This window comes from Nyctibius grandis, chromosome 3 (assembly GCF_013368605.1).
Source record: "Nyctibius grandis isolate bNycGra1 chromosome 3, bNycGra1.pri, whole genome shotgun sequence".
NCBI classification, from domain to species: domain Eukaryota; kingdom Metazoa; phylum Chordata; class Aves; order Nyctibiiformes; family Nyctibiidae; genus Nyctibius; species Nyctibius grandis.
Window position 1 is genome coordinate 94951027 of NC_090660.1, and position 18753 is coordinate 94969779.

Below are 18753 nucleotides of genomic sequence, written 5' to 3' on the forward strand. Positions count from 1 at the left end.
TAGCTCAGAGCACTCCCCATAGCAATCACCATTCATGGAGCAAGAACTCTGGTCTGATCCAACACATCTGTTCTCATGGTATAGCTACAAAGCCCTACCAATGCAAGGTAACTTGTTTTTCTCAGGAATGGCAATATTTTGTTTTTCAAAGTAGATCAATTGATCTAGGAGAGCAGAGGTAATAAACACTTCTCTCAGTCTGCAACAGGCACTTCAAAATTCAAGCTAAATATAGAAGTTGCGCTGTGAATCCCACTTGCTGTTGACACTCGGTTAAACAATTGAGAGCAATAGATAACTGTGCAACAGGAAAATGGTGTCATTAAAGGGTGAAAGACAGGCAGTCGTAATTGAACTGAATGCGTCACAAGGAACTTCTATGGGTTCCCTAATTTTGGATGCTGTGCATCTACAGCAGTTACGCTTTTTGCTCCCAGAGCAATTTTTGGGTCTCACTGGTGAATCGCAGATTTGGAGGTCAGAAACACAGTGGCCACCAGCCGTCGAGGTGTCTCTGTGCTTTATAGCTCGGGTTTGATTTCACACAGAGAGTTTTCTTCAGGGCAGAGAGCCAGGGCACCCAAATTCCCACTGGGTTATTTCGTCCCTAAGCCGGGAACCCAGGCCGCCCTGCCGCCGGAGTGACGGGAAGATTCACCCCCCTCCCCCGCCTGAACCCATCTCCTCGGAGGACGCCTCCTCGGGTCAGCGACCCGTCGGCGCGACCCGGGCGGACAGGCCGGCCCACGGGGCCCACCCCGGAGGACGCGGCCCCGGCTGTGGGAGACGGCGGCGGCAGCTCCCGGGACGGGGCGGGCCGAAACCTGGCAGCGGCGACGGAGGAGTAGGAGAGGGAGGAGGAGAGGGAGGCGGCGGGGCGGGGCGGGGCCGCGCCGGAGCGTGGCGGCCCGGGCCCTCCCCCGCCGTCTGGGGGCCGCCGCTCCGCCCCGCTCGCCCGCCCGGGCCGCGGCTGTCGGGAGCGACTCCATGCGCTCGGGCCGCCAGTGCGCAGCCGCGGTGGAGCCCAGCCGGGGAGGAGGAAGCGGTGCGGCGCGAGGGAAGGAGGCCGAGGCCGGCGGAGGTGGCGGCAGCAGCTCATGGCTCCGCGGGCGGGCGGGCGGATGAGGTGCGGCTGTGCGGGCCGCTAGCGCTCCCCGAGGCGGCAGCTCCGGTGGGCGAGGCGCGGCCGGCCCCTCTTGCGGCGGAGGCTCTGGCTCCGTGTCGGGGGCGCGGCGGTGGCAGGTCCGGCTTCTCGTCGCCTCCGTGCGGGCTGATGTTATGGCCCCTTGGGGGAGCGCAGAAGGCTCCTCGGCTTGGAGGTCAGCGCTGCTCCTGCTCCTCGTCGTCTCCTTCTGCGGTAGGTACCGGGAGGGAACGCCACTCGTCCGCTTGCGTCCCCTGGGCCGGGAGGCGGCCGCCCGCTGTGGGGGAGGGAGAACAAAGCGGCCTTTCTCCCGTCCGGCCTCTGGCGGTGCGGCGGCCCCGGCCGGCGGTGGGGTCCCCTGGCCCGCCCCGGGCCCTGACACCTCCCGGGACCGGCGCCGCCTTCCCCGCGGCGGCCCTGCTGGTGTCCCCGTACTTCCCCTTCCCAGCCCCGTTCTTCCCTCCGAGCTCGGCTGCTGCAGGACTCGCCCCGGGTTTGTTATTTTCCATGTTGTGGGGGTGGGCGGAAATCTCCTCAGGGAAGTCCTCAGCACTGAGGCTGGGGTTTGGCCCGGCTGCCCCCGGCTTTCTCTCTCGCAGATGTACGCTGCCGGGAACTCCGGAGTTGGCGTGGCGCCGCACAAACAAACCGGCCCCAAATCCTCTGAGTCACGAATAATCGCGGTCTGTGGGTAGTGGGGATGCCTGGGAGATGTTCCACGTCCGGCCGGGCTGGGACCGACGGGGCCTGGTGCGGGGGGCAGGAGGAGCCCCTCAGAGGGGCAGTGCGGGGGCTGTATGGTGAGTTTGTGACACATCCAGCACAGGCCTTGAAGCCCTTCCAGGGACCTTCGCTTCTGCTCATCCTGCTTTCAGTTCAGACCAGAATGGCATTTCATTTATGGTTATAAACCCATCTTTAAACAGAGCTGCTAATGAACAATACTTGTGTAGATGCATTAGGGAATGTACTTATGTTGTTTTTTACAGTATATAAGTGGCCAGGTAATACATGATAGATCAAAATGCAGATACTTGACAATGAGAGTCATTGCGGACTTGTGTTTGTTTTATGAACTCGAGCGTAGGTTGTGTCCATGGGCCCCCGACGCGAGAAGCAGCCTTTGGCACGGAGCTGGGCATGTGCCTTCCGAGGAGGAGGACAGCAACAGGGGCCCTGGTTTAGCAGTTTCTGAAGTACACACCTTTGCTTTAAACATGTGATTGAGCATATGAAATTGGAATTGCTTTTACTGCTTAGGAAAAACAGACTTGAGTCTGGAACATCAAGATATTTCAGGGTTGTCTGTGCAAAGGGTTTTGTCTGGCACATGCCTGTACTGCAAAGATCAGCGCAAGCTCTTAAGCGTAGTTGTACCACATAAATTTGTAAGAACATTTTCCGTTTCGTATTTACATGAGTAGAAGTAAGGTAGGCTGCTTCAAACAGAACTACAGTTATGCCGGTACCTGTAACTGAATAGTTATGCTGGTATAGTTTAATTTTTGAGGGAGCCTACTCGCATGAACAAAACAAGGTACTGACCAACCTTTTAAATGTACACAAAGTCAGGGAAAAGAGTTTTAATATCTATATAGACTGTTAAATTGATATGTCAAAAGCTAAAGTGAAAGCGCAACTGGAACGGAGTTGGCTAGTGGTAGAGCAGGAGGTGGTAAGGAAAATCTCAAGTCTGGATATATTAAGCTGTCCTTATGTTTGCCTACTTAGTGTCCTTGAGAAATTTAATTTCTGTGCAGAGTTTTTTAACAAACTCTGTGTATTCGTTTTATTATACTTGCCACAGAATTGAAGTAAAAAGTCAAAATGATAATTGTGATGTACATCATCAGCCTGACTTCAGTAGATAGATTTGCATTACGATGCTGTAACTTAGGCAGTATTGTCAGCATCTCCACTATAAAAATTTAAACCACAAGCACAATCTTTAGTTAGAGGAAAAACAACCAAATGAAATTCTTGCTGAATAACATTTTTCATAGACCTTTAATCAAGGCTTTTCAAAGTTCAACCAAGAATGAAGGCTCCATAAGTTTCTTTTGCCTTGCTGAGAAGCACATCGCCATCCGTTATCACCACTGCCAGGAAGCAGAAGCTGCTTCCAGTTTCGCTCAGTGTGCTGCCTCATCCTCATGAGGGATTAGTTTCTCCTAACAGTCTTTGTTACAAATGTCTGAAGTTCTGACTAGTTTCACTGCTTGAAGGAAAGGAACTTTCTCCTCCCGAGGCTAGGGCATCCAAAATGAAAGCAAGCATGTGCTGTGTAGCATAGCCCTATCTCTAGCTGTCGCTTTGGTTTCTCCTGCTTGTTTCTTTTGGGAGAAGGAAGTGGGAGTGGGAACTGTGCCCTGTTAGAGCATTTTACCTTCCTGTACAACTGCTTTTAGCTCTTCCAAACTAAACTAATGTAACACTGGCATGAATTTGATCAAGGCCCTGCTGACAGCAGAGCTCTGGACTGTGATGTTGATCCTGAGCAGAGTCTTGTGGATATGACTATGTTATTGCATGTTAAGGCTTTGAATGTAGTAAGCGGTACTCAAGGTAAATGCACGTTTGGAAAAGCAGTAGTGCATCACTTTGGTTGCCTTCTATTATCCAGTTGCACAGCTATAATATCTGGAATTTTCCACTAATTAAACTACTAAATTCATCAAGGCTGATATGTGGGCATTGAGCTCTCCAGAGAATGTTTCTCTGTTTCCCTGTAGTTAGTGAATTTTTCAAACCTTCCTTCTGATGATGAGTATAATTATAAAAATTTGAGAAGGAGGAATACTGATGAGTGAAATATTGGAATAGCACCGACTAACGAGAATTATAGCTTGGTAGGGTGTTGAGCAGTGGTATTTTTTGTAATATGTCTGGCCTTCCTGTGGCTTGAGAGTTTTATATCCAAGAAATATTTGATTGTATGTGTCTCTGTATAATCCAGGCATGGCTTCTACTGGGACAAATATGAAGACATTTCTGCATATCTCAAAGGCCCTAACAGTTATCTGAGTTCAAAAGAGAACTGTATGTGGCGCAAAGTTGTTTCTTCAGGGAAAAAATGTCATTTGAGAAAATGGTCCTGTTCTTGTGGGCAGTGTTTTTCAGAACGAAGTGTGATGATTGATTGGCTGGAAATAAAGTGAATCTTATTTTTTTTCTTGTTAAAACAGCTTGGATTAGAGAACTGACTTCCTAATGTCTAATGTTACGATTTTGTTTAATTTTTATTTAACCCTTGGCAGGATGATGCTTTATATCTCACTGGTACTGTGATGCAGCATTTTCAGGGCCAGCTGGGGAGGGATTGGTGTTCCAGAGCAGAGGTTAAGTTATGATAAGTCTCTGAGGTGGCACAGTGCAAAAGCTAGGACATGCGTTTCTTTTGGAATGGAGTCTGGAAGCGTGGGTACTTGGCTTTTTCAGATTTCTGGAAAGTGAATTTTTTATTGTCTTAACTATACTTGTCATCTCAGTATATTAATTTAAATTTCTGTCCTATTAATTAGAAGACTACAGGAAACTTTAATAGTGTTCTGTACAGTTGGTGGTAGTCAATGCAGTAGTACAGTAGGTAAATTTCCCTGCTTCTGGCTTCACCAGATGTAATGAGTATTAAAAAAATATCCACAGTAGTAGGACAGAGAGACTAAAACAGGTCAAAGGTAGAAGTGGGGGCAGATAGAGATCAGTCTTAATTCTCTTTATCCAGGATGGCTTTGGGTTTAGTGAGTACTTCTTGAAGCACCAATAACTGAGAAATGTTAGCAGGGGTCAGAAAATTATTATTTCCAAAAATTGTAATTGAAACATTGTTGTGTATGCCCACTGAGACTTCAATGAATTGACATTATTCTGGCCCATTAAAAAAAAATGTATTATACTTCTGTAAGCTTTAAAACACTTAGTTTTGGGTTAGAACCATTCCAGGTTTCTGTGGTACAAATGTTGCTTGAGATTATGATGAGACTATATATATAATTCATTGTTCATTTGGTTTTAAGATAAGGCAGGTAAAATTGTTATAAAAGTTCACCGGTCAGGACCCAAATTTTACTTACATATCAGTTTGCTAATGACGGTATGAGGAAGAATAAATAATTCTTCAGGTTTGTTCACCTTGTTTGAAAGAATAGCATGAATCATATAAGCAAATAAAGTCTGCCAGCCAGTTTATTTAATTTTCTAAAGAAGTTGAACTATAAAGACAGAACAGACTGTCCTAAAGGAATGGCTTGGCTTAATAAATTATTGTACCTAAAACTCTTGAATGTTACTCTTTAGTGATACACCGAACACATATACTTTGCTAAGCTGTAAATCATGTTATTGGCAAAACTGCTGCATTTAATTTATTAGAATGGTTTTGTAGCCCTTAAAGTGCAAATGTCTGAATTTTAATAGCATAGAAATTTCTGTTGTCTAATAAGTTGATCATGTCAAGTTGTGCAAGTACCTACATATTCAGCTGGCTAATTAGAGCCACAGTCAGGTCTGTAGTCAAAGTATGTGTGAGGTCACATGCACAATGTTTAAAGTAGTGTTCATTCGAGGGGAGAAGAAAAAAAACCACATCCTAGACAACCTTATAGCAAAAAGAGTTTGAAAATTTAATCTAAGGTAGTTAGTGTGATTGTTGTTATGCACTAAATGAGAACATCATCAGCCAGAGGAAGAGCAGAGAGGTACTTGTAACTGGCATCAGGACAGAAGCCACCTGACTCCATTCCTGTCATCAGAGCGAAGCATGTAATTAGCACAGCTTTTTCAGCGGTTTCTATCCTCGTTAGGAGAGGAAGAGCTCTGCTGGGTGAGTGGTTGGAAGGGCCCTAGAGGTGAATCTGTTTGACTCCTTTGCTTTAGTCACTCCTATTTTAGTATCAAATAGATGTAAACTGTATGGGTATTATTTTCAACTAAGCCCTAAATATATTGTTTCATGTTTGTCCTGGCTAAAACTTGAAATTATGATCAGTCTTGTGGTTCGTTAACAGATCTCAAATTTTTAAACTTAGTATCTTTGTTATGTTAGGTACATCCGTCCACAGATCGGTTATGTTTTACCATACAGCTCACTTTCCCAAGCTGTAGACATTCTTTTCATACTTCTTAAGTATAATTCAGTAATTTCCTTACAATTTTTAAAAATTCATGAGTACTGTTTGTACTGTATAAATACTGTGGGTTTGCTTTCCTAGATGTCTCTGCATTTTCCAGTTTTAGTGTTCCATTTATATTGTCCCAGATAGTTAATGATGATGTTAAATACTGGAACAGCTGAGATACCTAGCTAGGCATTAATTGAAAAGTATTATTTGTCAACAACCTGGGATTTTTTTGGATTGTGTGCGTTTCAGAATTACTAGCTGTAACATTTTGCAGTACCGATTATTACTGAGGTGTCAGTTGGTCAGCAAGATTCGGCCTACTTAGTTTACACGGTGGTAAGAAAACACTGGATACGAATGCATTTGATAGTGTGGACGTTGGTTGTAGATCTGAGCCGCTGTGTTTATCCCCTCAGCAGAAATAAATACTCCAAGTGGTTTATAGCAGCCTATATGATACCGCACTCTGAAGGATTGTGTTCTGACGACGTTTCTTTTTGTTTTCTACACTTGAAATTTTGCTGCAGTTATTACTTTACTAATGCTTTATTACATGAAGGTTTACAGTTGCATTGAAATGCATAGTATTGATTCTTGTGAGTAGCTAAGTTTAAGCTACTAAATTTAGTGTAATTGACAGATCAGTGCAAATACATCTGATTGTGTGTCTGTAATTCATGACTACACTTCCTTTAACCTCTGAGATGTTTCTTCTGCTAAGTGGAAGCCCCTGGGACTGACTCTGGGTAACCAGAGCAGGCTTTTTAAGTCAGTTGCAGCCAGAAAACAGTGGAGTGATCCTCTAACAAGCAGTGTAAGCACGCTTTGGCATATGGTGGAAGTCTGTAATGAAGTTGCTTGTGTTTAAAAGTTAGGAAAAAATGACTCTGCTAGAGGCTCATGAAACTTGGTTTTATTACTCCAGCTTTGTCTGAACCTATTGGGAGACACAGATAGGTCCCTCTGAAACTACAATTGTGAGAATAGTTCTTTTATGGAAAAAAAAAATAGAATTTTGTTTTTACTCTAATTTATACAGTGTTCCTAGTAATAAGTTTGTTCCAGTCAATGATGCCTGTTAAAAATTTAATGATCTTACTCATTTAAGGAACTGCTCCTTTAGAAAGAACCTTTTAGTAACTGAAGGTGAGCAGTTTAGAAGAGAAAATGGAAGTAGAGGGAAGGCATGCACTTACATTCATGTGTTTGGGTTCTAGATTTTAGCTGTATATGAATTTTCATAAGACATTGGTTAGCATGGGGTTTTTTCTACACTTTAAAAAAATGTATTAGAATCCAATGAATTAGCACACCCTGATAGGGTGTTTTCCTTCTATGAAATTGTATTTTGAGTATCTCAAGTAAAAGAAAGTAAAAGCTTCAATAAGGGATATTGTAGTAACTGGGACTGAGACAGATAATAAATAGGTCACATGCAGTGAACAAATCCATATATATAAGTGTTCCTCTTATCACATAGTTTTAAGCGGAGGCTTTAAACCTCCCCTCCTTTTTTTTTCCTGCACATAGAGCTCAACAGAGTCATTTCCAAAGACAGAATGATTCTAGAGTCCTAATTAATGTGCTGTTTTATTCATAATATTGTTGTATTTACTCCAGTCTGCTCTTCCTACTACTAAGCAATTACATTTTTCCATTTGCTCTCTTCTAAAGAAGTGCTCAGAGAGAGTGCACAGGGATTTAACTGAAAATGCCTGTCTAAACCATATGGAAATACTTGTAACTGGACTTGGGAGAGTACATATTTCTTTCCACAGCTGATAATTTTTTAAAAGTATGGAGACAGACCATTTCTCCTTGCCATGATGTAGGTATCGGTTTAAATATTCTGAAAGAAATGCATGTTGGTGTGTGTCAGAAAAATGAATGATAAAATCATCAGTCACCTGTCTCTTGATCACAGCGACATGCAGCTGGAAGTACTGACTGGGATGGATTTGAGTAATTGTGTAATTAGTAGAAATTGCTTCCTTCATCAGAGCACCTCTGCGTTGTTCATGTTTCCTATCTAAAGGTACTGAAAAAGCAACCAGTTCCATGGCTAAAGTTCAGCTAGTGCCTTTGGTTAGAGGTATTGCTGAAGACTGGAGAGCTGGGATGTCAAGGAAAGGAAAGGTTGGGACATCTTCAGAAGGCATGTTCACGGCTAAAGGTGGCAGAACCGTTTGTTCTTCAGTGGGGAAGAGGAAGCCAAGCTGTCTGGGAGAGCAGCTGTTAGTTTAAGAGTCTGTGCAAGTGGAAGGGAGGAAGAAAACCAGCCCTTTTATTTTAAGGGGTGTTATGGTGGCTGAGTGAACGAACATCAAATCAATCTAAGAGGTTACTCTTGCGAGTTATCAGCAAGCAAGAAAAGGGGTTTGAGTTCAGGAGGAGCCCAGGAATCGCGTGATGTCTCGCTCTCGGGCCTTCCTAGTATTCTCAGGTAGGGGGATGTTGCAGAAACATTAGGTTCTTGCATTTCACCTGTGCTTTAGAAAATAAGTGGATTAGCAAACAGAGATTTTTGAGCATTTTGTAACTTAGCATACGGCTTTTGTCAGTGTTTTGAAACATCCTTTTTTTGTGACTCTGCTGCGTGTTCCTCTTTCTGGCTGATACTGGTATTTGGCAATTGTGTGCTCTTTAGCAGCTTTACCGCTGGATGTGCCTGGGAGCTGTATGTTTCTAGAGTCCAGTTACTACTGACCTCCCTGTTGCTGCTGATCCAGCTAATGCTGTTTCCAGTGCCTGTTGCGTAGGTGTTGTCTAGCTTGTCTCACTCCAGTCCCTGATTTCAAGTTATCTGTTCTGTCTGTCATCTGTGCACACTGTAACAAAGCTTCAGTGGTATCACAGTTCTAATATAAACGGCAATCCAGTATACCAAAGCTAAGTGATAATGTTACTACTGTCTTCTGAAGTCTACAATTCCAGCTTTCTGTTTCTCTTCATCCAGTGTGGGAATTTGGGGCAGTACTGCCTGTACAGCCCTTTCACCTTTACACTGTAGATGAATAAGGCTTGGGAAAAGGACTATACCTTTATCCTCTGGCCTTAGTGAGGAACACAGTCCACTTTCCCCACTATCTATTGGAACCACACAGCTTGTGGGTGGTGCCTTTGGGGTCCATGAGTTTTCCTGGAATAAGAGATCCTGTGTTCTAAATGTGCAGATTGGGAGGAGCAGCAGCAGTGCTGCAAACTGGCCTGTGCAATGACATCTCCCAGGAATGACTCCCTTGCAAGTCAGATCTACCCAGAGTGAAAAGTTAAGGTCATGGCTGGGGAGTTGAGAGACCCCCCTCTGCACTCCTGACTAACAGAAAGTTCTAGTAGTGCTTGATAGTGACTGTTTGGAATGAGTATCATGAAATATTCAGCTGTACATCTGTCTTAAAATGTTAATTAAAAGCATGGAGTCCAGGAAGGTGTACGTGGGAATCAAGTAAGTCCACATTTGAATCTCTTTCACGAGTTTTCTGGACTGTCCCTGGTTTGTGGCTTTACGAAGGAGGTGGATCTAACTCCAGATAGCCATTTAGAGTGTTGGACATGAACAAATTCAAGGGAGATGAGTTACTCTGCTGGGAAGGAGGTCTGAACTAGCTTTAAACTTGTGAGTTGTTGAACATAGTTTATAAATTTTTGCTATGAACATAAGGATCATGGCATCAGATTCTTATTAAGCAACTCACAGAATCGCAGAATCATGCCTGTACTGAAATACTGTATACTTTGATGTATTTTTGAAGTGTCTGAAGATATTTTAGTTTACTTAGATATGTAATCAGAGTTTGTGTTTTGCGGTTTATGGAGTTCCATTGTTGTGGGTTGTCTTTTCTCCCTGTATCTGGAAATCTGCTATTAAACAGCAAGGGCATACACTTAAATGAGCGATACACTTCATTATATAAAAGTAGATAAATAGAAATTTGAACATGTAAGCATTATGTCTGACATTGATCTTGTACTTGTTGCCATGCTATGTCACTTCTTTTGCTATTTTAAAATTCAGTGCCTCCCTTTGAAAAGGGTGTAGGAGCAAGTGCTGAATTTTGTTAGCAGGTTGGCTTTTAATAGAGTGGAATGTCTGCCTGTGTATGTAATTTTTTACCCTTTATTTTACAGCTGAATTAGTGCATTGGAGCCTAATTTACCCATTTGCCTTTTCAAGCTACCTTCCTTAAAAAGGAAACCCATACCTCCTTGAGCCTTAGAACCTTTCTGTAGCAGTACAGAGTGAAGCATCCCCTGTTGTAGCATGGTCATGATTATAAAAAAATATTACCAAATACTGTATGCTTCAGTTAAACTTCTTAAGAAATAGAATTTGCATATTTGTGTAGGGTAGGCTAAGAACTTCTGTCATTAATCTGCAACTTTTTCCTAAGCCAAGACTAACTTGCTCTGTGCTTAAGGTTGTCTCCTGTTAGTTTTGTTGACCATTGCCTTAGCCCTTCCTTAGTGAAGTTAGTCATTGACTTCATCAGTAATTCTGTGTCAGCAGAAGTTGACAAAATCAAGGTGAATCTTTGGTTTTCCAATGTGCATATGATTTTGTGTAAGTATTACTAAGTCCTGTGGTTGCTTTGAATAGGTATATACATATTTGGAAGGGGGTGGGTGTGGTATTTTAATCCACACTCAGCCTTGACTTTGCTGTGCTTTGTTGTGATCAGTTTAAATTTTACTGCTGGCATCAATAAGATCAAAGTCAAATCAAAACTAACTGCTTTTAAAAATGTAGTAAAATTGTTACCTGTAGTTTGGTAATTGTAAGCAATGAAATTAACCTTAGATGTTAGGAGCTTTCAGTGGTGTGTTTATTAATTCAAAGCTATCTTTATGAAAAGTTGCATTTGAAAGTTTTACCCACCCAGGATTATTGTAGGACATTTATGTCTGTAGGTGGTCCACATTAGAAACCTACACAGTTTGTTTTGCTTTGAGAGGACAAAGGCCAACGGGAATGCCATCTCTACCATCACTTTTAGCTACAGCAAGCCTAATGTTTACCTTCTGGGAACTGAACTGGCTAAAATACTTTGAGTGAATACACAGACCTCTTGAGAAATCGTGTTGTCTTGGTGCCCCAACACTGATAATGACTGAACCCATGTTAAAATTGTCTTGTAATGTCAATGCTGAGCCTCTGAGTACTTCTGCAAACGATCCAGAAAGGAAAATCAAGTAGTCAAGTGAATAACAATCGGTGGTGAAGTATAAACAGTGTAAGAATTTGCAAGTATTCTGACTTCACAGTGTCTGTTTCATCACAAATAAGCCTTGCTCTTCAGTTTTACAATCTATATCAACTTGAAAGTACTTCCTAATTTTAGGAAGTAGTATATGTATATACTATCAATAAAAGATGAGGAATGGACAACTCGGGTACCATGAAATATTCCAGACTTCTTTTATACTTCTTTTCCAGAACTGTACCTCTTGTAGTGTTACCCTCTTCCTTTTTTGAATAGCCAACACACAGCGAAACCAATGCCCTTAAACTGTGGCTTATTATTATTCGTTAGGTAGTTTCCAGTAAGGAATTGTAAGGGATGTAATCTGCTTTCATCAATGCACAAGTGTAACAGTGTTCTTCATGCAAATTGAAAAGAAGCTGCATCCAGAAGAATACAACTGCCTGTCAAGTTTGGTAAATGGTATTAACATAAAAACTAGTGTCTTTTTCGTATAGCTATTTTTCCAAAGCATTCTTCATCCCTTTCTTCAAAAAATCATTTTGTTTCATTCATAGACAGGTTGAATCAGAGTGTCCCAACAAATAGCTGCCATTTGAGTTTCTTTCTCTAGTTGGCTGTTACTTCATATGTGGCATTTCTTTGTAAAAGAACACTTGTGTATCAAGCAGTGACTTGCTGGTACTGAGCTTTCTTCTTAAAAATAGGCTTATACCAAAAGACTACTATAAACCTAACTTGCATCTGAATTTACTGTGCTTTACTGATGTGATATGCTTGGAAACAAACCTTCAATGAATATTTTTCATTTAAAATATTATTTGTGTAGTTGCCTAAAAGCTCTTTATTATCTGAGGTTTAAGTGTTAAGATAGACTAATAACCCCTCACACTGACAGTATTCCTGTAAAGTATTGTTGTTTGCAGGGTAGAAGCTGAAGCACAGAAAACAAACAGCTGCTCCATGGTTGTGCATGAATAAGAGTTTGTTACTCCACTTTTCTGGTCCTATGCTGATGTTGTATGTGAGTGTGAAGTGGGGAGCCTTTGTTTGGCTTAACTTATGGCAGAGTCAGTGTGGGAAAAGGCAGACTTATTAAAGGGATGAGAGGCAACAGGAATGTGGCTTACTGATCTGAACTGCTCTTTGGAGAAGTCTCAGTTATAGGTGTAGGCAGACTAGTCTCTCCCTCAGAGCGAAGATAAAGGATGAAGAGTGGTCCTAAAGCATTTAAATGCAAACAGCACACTTCTGGGAAAGATGCAGTTGCTGAGTTTTTGTTGGAAATAGGCTACTTTGAGAGCAGTGTGTCTGTTCTACTTTATTTAAAACTCCAACTCCTATCCTCGTCTGTTTTCACAAATGTGACTACCAACTAATTTCTCTCATCCCCAAAATGCCAATCCTTTTCTGCTCATAAGAAACACAGTCCATTGTATATTTTGGCTATTGTTTCTTAAGTGAATGGATGCAGACTGCTTTAAAAGGTTTAGTGATGATCTGCTGCTGCCACCACTTAGAGAGCTCCTTCAGTCCAGCCATCTTTTATTTGAAGCAGACAAGTAGAACATTTTTTTCTCATGGATTATTGTATTCCATGTGGAATCTCGTACATTTAGTAACAAGTAATTTTACAGTGAAGCCTTTACGTTGGAACACAAGTAGAAATGTATGATTTTTACATGAAATTCCTCTTAACTGGATTTTTGGGACTGTTACTCTTCTGCCAAATGTGGTAGAAATAGTCCAAAGTATTTGGAAGTTGTGGGGAATGTACAGATGTGCACAACTGCTCTTACGCTTTGTGATCCGTGGGAAACTAGGCTCAAGTTGATATTCAGATCACCAGATAAATGAATATGCGTAAACTAAACAACTGAAGTGGCTTTTGGAGTATCAGGTAGTGAACTGGATGGATAAAGGGGTGGGTTGTAATTATGTAACTTGACCTTCAGTCATCTTGTGTTTATCTCAATGATTTTTGGCAGGAATTTCCTCAGAGGAAGAGTCGAAACATGTTTTGGTGTAGTATCCCATATATTTAATAAGATCTTTTAGGAAACTAGAGTGCAGGGAAAAAAAAAGTAAGTTTTTAAATCTGTTCTCAGGAAGGAAGTTAATGAGTCATGTAAACGTGTAGTAAGAATGTCTTTTGGTCAAGAAAGGAATAGATGAGGAGGAGAGCTGGAAGAGCTTGTGTCAAGGCAAGAGTGGAGATAAGGTGTACTAGGTGTAGGGATAGCATACTGGAAGGTTAATTATAAATGTGAATGTCAGGGTAAATGGTGATAAGGATTTTTGAAATACCTGTTAGATCACTTTCTCTTTTCTAACGTGTTCATTCCTCTCAGTATGTTTAAGCCTCTCTTCCTATTTGTGATTTTTGTCATAGGAAGTCTCTCCTAGAGAGAGCGTGTGCGTGTGTGTGTCTGCGTGTATACACATTTGCTCATGGCTACTTGCTTTTCCCTCCCTGGGGGAGCTGGTGGTTTGGTAAGGATTTTCAGCATACGGCAGTGTGAGGCTCTGTGTTTGCTTGGTGAACATCCCAGGACCTGGAGAGGCTGGGGAGCACATGCCTGTGTGAACCCCTTTCCTAGTTCTGCCGGTGGGACTGGCATGTGGGTAAGTGTGAGAACATGGGGATTGAAAATTGGCAGTCTTGCGCCAGCTGTGTTGAGGCTGAGAGGGACGGTACAGTCCCAAGAATGGCCATGTTTCGGTGAAAGGAGGCAGGTTATTTCTTTGTCATTCATCTCCATAGGACTTTTTCATTAAGATAGTAACATTAGGTGGAAGTGGATGGGCCAATTCACACCTCTGTAAATGTGCCTATTTCGGCTATCTAACTTCTTGGAAATCTGTTTGCTCTTTTGAATTGCTGTGAACTTAAATCTAAAACATGAAGGTTCAGAGTGCAATGAGACACCAAATTTGAGTTTATTTGACCCTGAGATAAATAAGGCATGTATCATGAATTTTATAGACACTTCCAATTTCTTGCAAAGTGCTCCGATTGAAATGATGATTCTGCTGCACAGGGGTACATGTATGTGGTTGACAGAGGGTCAAGGTGGGAACATCTGTGTGTGTTTGAGAAGGAAAGCAGAATGTAGTTCAAATTCCATGTTACGAAAAAGATCGAGATAAAGCTGAAGGGTGCAGGACTTCTCTTGCATGCTTAGAGCTACTGCAGTGTAATAAAACTTGGTATTTTGTGACCCATACAATGCGAGACCTTTTCTTACTGGCTCTATAGAGAGTAGGCACAGAAAGTGCATTTAGAGTCATACAAACAGCCTTTATTCTACACTAAGGCATCTACAAGTCATTGTGATCTTTTAATTTCTGTAACAAATACTCACCTTGCAAAAAGCCAAAACCAGAATCCATATAGTAAATTAACTCTGTGTCTGCTTTAACACATCTAAAATTTTCCAGTGGTAGTTTGTGTGTCTTGGGGATGTAGTTTGACAGCAGGGAAATTATATACCTAAGTGTTTTCAAACAAACTTTGTTCTGCTCTCTTTGACTAATGTTATGGATGCTATGGCTGCCTTGAAAGCGTGCTGTACTCTGCTGAATTGCAGCTGCCTAAACTGGCTGTCAAGTCAAATCACAGAATCACAGAATGTTAGGGATTGGAAGGGACCTCGAAAGATCATCTAGTCTAATCCCCCTGCCGGGGCAGGATTGCCTAGACCATATCACACAGGAACGCGTCCAGGCGGGTTTTGAATGTCTCCAGAGAAGGAGACTCCACAACCTCTCTGGGCAGCCTGTTCCAGTGTTCAGTCAGCCTTACAGTAAAGAAGTTTTTCCTCAAATTTAAGTGGAACCTCCTGTGCTCCAGCTTGCACCCATTGCCCCTTGTCCTGTCAAGGGATGTCACTGAGAAGAGCCTGGCTCCATCCTCATGACACTTGCCCTTTACATATTTATAGACATTAATGAGGTCACCCCTCAGTCTCCTCTAAGCTAAAGAGACCCAGCTCCCTCAACCTCTCCTCATAAGGGAGATGTTCCACTCCCTTAATCATCTTCGTGGCTCTGCGTTGGACTCTCTCTAGCAGTTCCCTGTCCTTCTTGAACTGAGGGGCCCAGAACTGGACACAATACTCCAGATGCGGCCTCACCAGGGCAGAGTAGAGGGGGAGGAGAACCTCTCTTGACCTGCTGACCACACCCCTTCTAATACACCCCAGGATGCCATTGGCCTTCTTGGCCACAAGGGCACACTGCTGGCTCATGGTCATCCTGTTGTCCACTAGGACCCCCAGGTGCCTTTCCCCTACGCTGCTCTCCAACAGGTCTGTCCCCAACTTGTACTGGTACATGGGGTTGTTCTTGTCCAGATGCAGGACTCTACACTTGCCCTTGTTATATTTCATTAAATTTCTCCCCGCCCAACTCTCCAGCCTGTCCAGGTCTCTCTGAATGGCTGCGCAGCCTTCCGGCATCTCAGCCACTCCTCCCAGTTTTGTGTCATCAGCAAACTTGCTGACAGCGCACTCTAATCCCTCATCCAAGTCATTAATGAATATATTGAATAGAACTGGTCCCAGAACCGACCCTTGCGGAACTCCGCTAGACACAGACCTCCAACTGGACTCTGTCCCGCTGACCACTACTCTCTGGCTTCTTTCCTTCAGCCAGTTCACAATCCACCTCACTACCCGATCATCCAGACCACACTTCCCCAGTTTAGCTGTGAGGATGCTGTGGGAGACCGTGTCAAACGCTTTACTGAAATCGAGATAGACCACATCCACAGCTTTACCGTCATCTATCCACCGGGTAACATCCTCATAAAAGGCTATCAAGTTGGTTGAGCAAGGCTTCCCGTTGGTGAAGCCACGCTGAGTGCCCCTAATGATCCCCCTATCCTTGATGTGCCTAGAGACAGCACCAAGAACAAGTTGCTCCATCACCTTTCCGGGGATGGAGGTGAGGCTGACTGGTCTATAGTTACCCGGGTCCTCCTTCCTGCCCTTTTTGAAGACTGGAGTGACATTCGCTTTCCTCCGCGAGAGGACTAAATGCTTAGTCAGCTCTACAGAAAGGATTTCTTTGCTGACTAAATGCTTAGTCAGCTCTACAGAAAGGATTTCTTTGCTTCATTTTGCAATTGTGGCATCATAGTACTATCCAACACTCTTGTTTCTGGTTCCTGATAGTAGAAGATTGTGTTTATCTCTTCTAACTAGTGGGAATCCCCATTGTAAGAGGCTCCAGTACTATGCAATGTGAAAAGAAGTATTCTGGCTGTCAGGTGTGCACTTCTTTTCTTCGCATATGAAGACAGTATTAACTGTCTTTATATTGCAATTCCTGTTTTACAGCTGTTTTCAAATAATCTCTCCTGTCTCTAAGTTACATTAATTGTGCTGGATGTAACTATAGACTTTCCCAAACGCTTCCCGAAGTTTCTGCTTTGGGAAAGGGACAAGCCTTTACCTTTGGTGTTCAGAATTTTGAACTTTGTTCTTAGTGATTTGAGGGAGAGAGGGAAGGTGAGGCACAATGAGGAGTTGTTAGCACAGGACAGCTGTAAGTCAAAGTTCTGTTTCACTTGGTTTTACTACCCTTTTGATCTGCAGTGGTTCTTTAGTACTGATAGCTTTATCACTTTCTAACATTACTCATGTTCAGCCATTCTTTCCTTTGTGCTTCCCACCACCTGGGTGGATCTGTCCATGGGAAGCACAATGCCATTGTATTTGCTTTCTTCAAACCCTCTTAACTCTGCTGTGGTTCCTATAAAGCACTGCCATTTGATTATGTTTTGGCATCTGGTGGGCTGGGATTTCCAATTGTTTTATGTATTGTGCTTTTTTATTGTCCTTTCCTTTACCTGATAAAAACATAGCATAGGTGGTTTTCACAAAGCAGTGAGCTCTGTGGAGCAAGAGTTGTTTTTCTTGTTTGTACAGTTCCTGACACAATAAAGCTATAATCATGATAAAAGCTTATTTGTGCTGTTAGGAAAAAATGCAGTAGTATGTTACTGTGTTTTACAGATATCATGAGCCAAGTAAAGAAGACTCTAAACTTTTTGCAAATTTATTTTTAAGACACTGCATAGTATTTGAAATAAAAGGTGCTAAACTCTTTTACAGGTATACTCATGCTAATGTGCAAGGTACAGCATCAGCATCGTTCTTGCAGGACAAGAATCACAGGATTAATATCAGATAACATGGAAGGGAAGGGAAAAAAAAAAGAAAAGATCTGCTTTCCGAAGAAAGGGAAAGAAATACCAGTTTGGGTCTTAGAGATTTACACCTGCTTGTCTATTGTTTTTTAATTATATAAATACATATAGACTACTGCTAGACTTTTTAAAATATTCATGGGGCTTCCTGAAGTTTCCTGTTTTAGAATCAATGTCTTGAATCAATGCGGTAGCTGTAGGAGAGTTTTCTTGAAGTGTACACAGGTCTTGCATAAAACACTGGAGAGAAAAGAAGTTTTACTGGATTATAAATTTTACTGGATACTTCCCTTATCATTTGTTTGCTTTGATGAAACTAATTCGTTTGAACAAAAGAATGTAAAAGTGGCAAGGCTGCCACAGACAGAATTTTTACATGGGTGCTGAGCGTGTTCATGCCAAGTATGTGTGTACACACGTTTGTACCAGGAGTATACCTTGGCTATTTTAAGATCTCATTCTTAATTAAAGAAGTTATTAATCTGAGTAAAACCAGTTTCATATCTTGCAAGCAATCTGTCTTCTATTAGAAATGTATTCTTTGAATAGAAGCAATTCACGATGCATTTTGAGGAATGCAGTATGTTATGACTGGCAAATTATAGCAAGTTCATTTCTTATTCTTCCTAAATCCTGAGGATATTTAATAAACAGCATAGTTCAGGCAAGTGTAGAAAATTAGTGTAGCTAATTAATAGCCTTTGCTTTTGTAGTGATTGAAATTTTGAAGCTAACAAATAACAGTAGAGAAAGAGCTATTGGATTGAATGTCTTTTTAATAGTGAGAATGGAATATTGTGGTTCCCTCAAAACTCGGTGACATCTCCACTTCTGTCTGCTATAACTAGAGCAGTTCAAATTATTCATAATAAATAATGAAATTAACGTTGCACGTGGATGTTTGCATGAGATTAACAAAGAGCTTTGTTTTACAGATGTTGAAGGCACAGGCAAGAAGTGCATTGCCTTAGGAGCTCTTCCTTCGGCTGTGCTTTTTACTGAGTTGTTGCAGTCCGTATGAATGATGGCGTGCTGAGTTACACTGTGCAAGGTTACTTCTACACTTTAATTAGT

The 18753-nt window shown here is 42.2% G+C and overlaps 1 protein-coding gene across 1 annotated transcript in view; it reads left to right on the forward strand.

The window, feature by feature from the left end:
- The first annotated feature begins 1028 nt into the window (after nucleotides 1-1028).
- The window catches only part of LRP12 (LDL receptor related protein 12), a 53769-nt gene continuing 36044 nt past the window's right edge, over nucleotides 1029-18753 (forward strand). Inside the window, exon 1 of the mRNA XM_068396144.1 lies at nucleotides 1029-1357. Within this exon, the coding sequence (XP_068252245.1) occupies nucleotides 1279-1357 (79 nt within the window). The 5' untranslated portion in view covers nucleotides 1029-1278. The remainder of the gene's footprint in view (nucleotides 1358-18753) is intronic.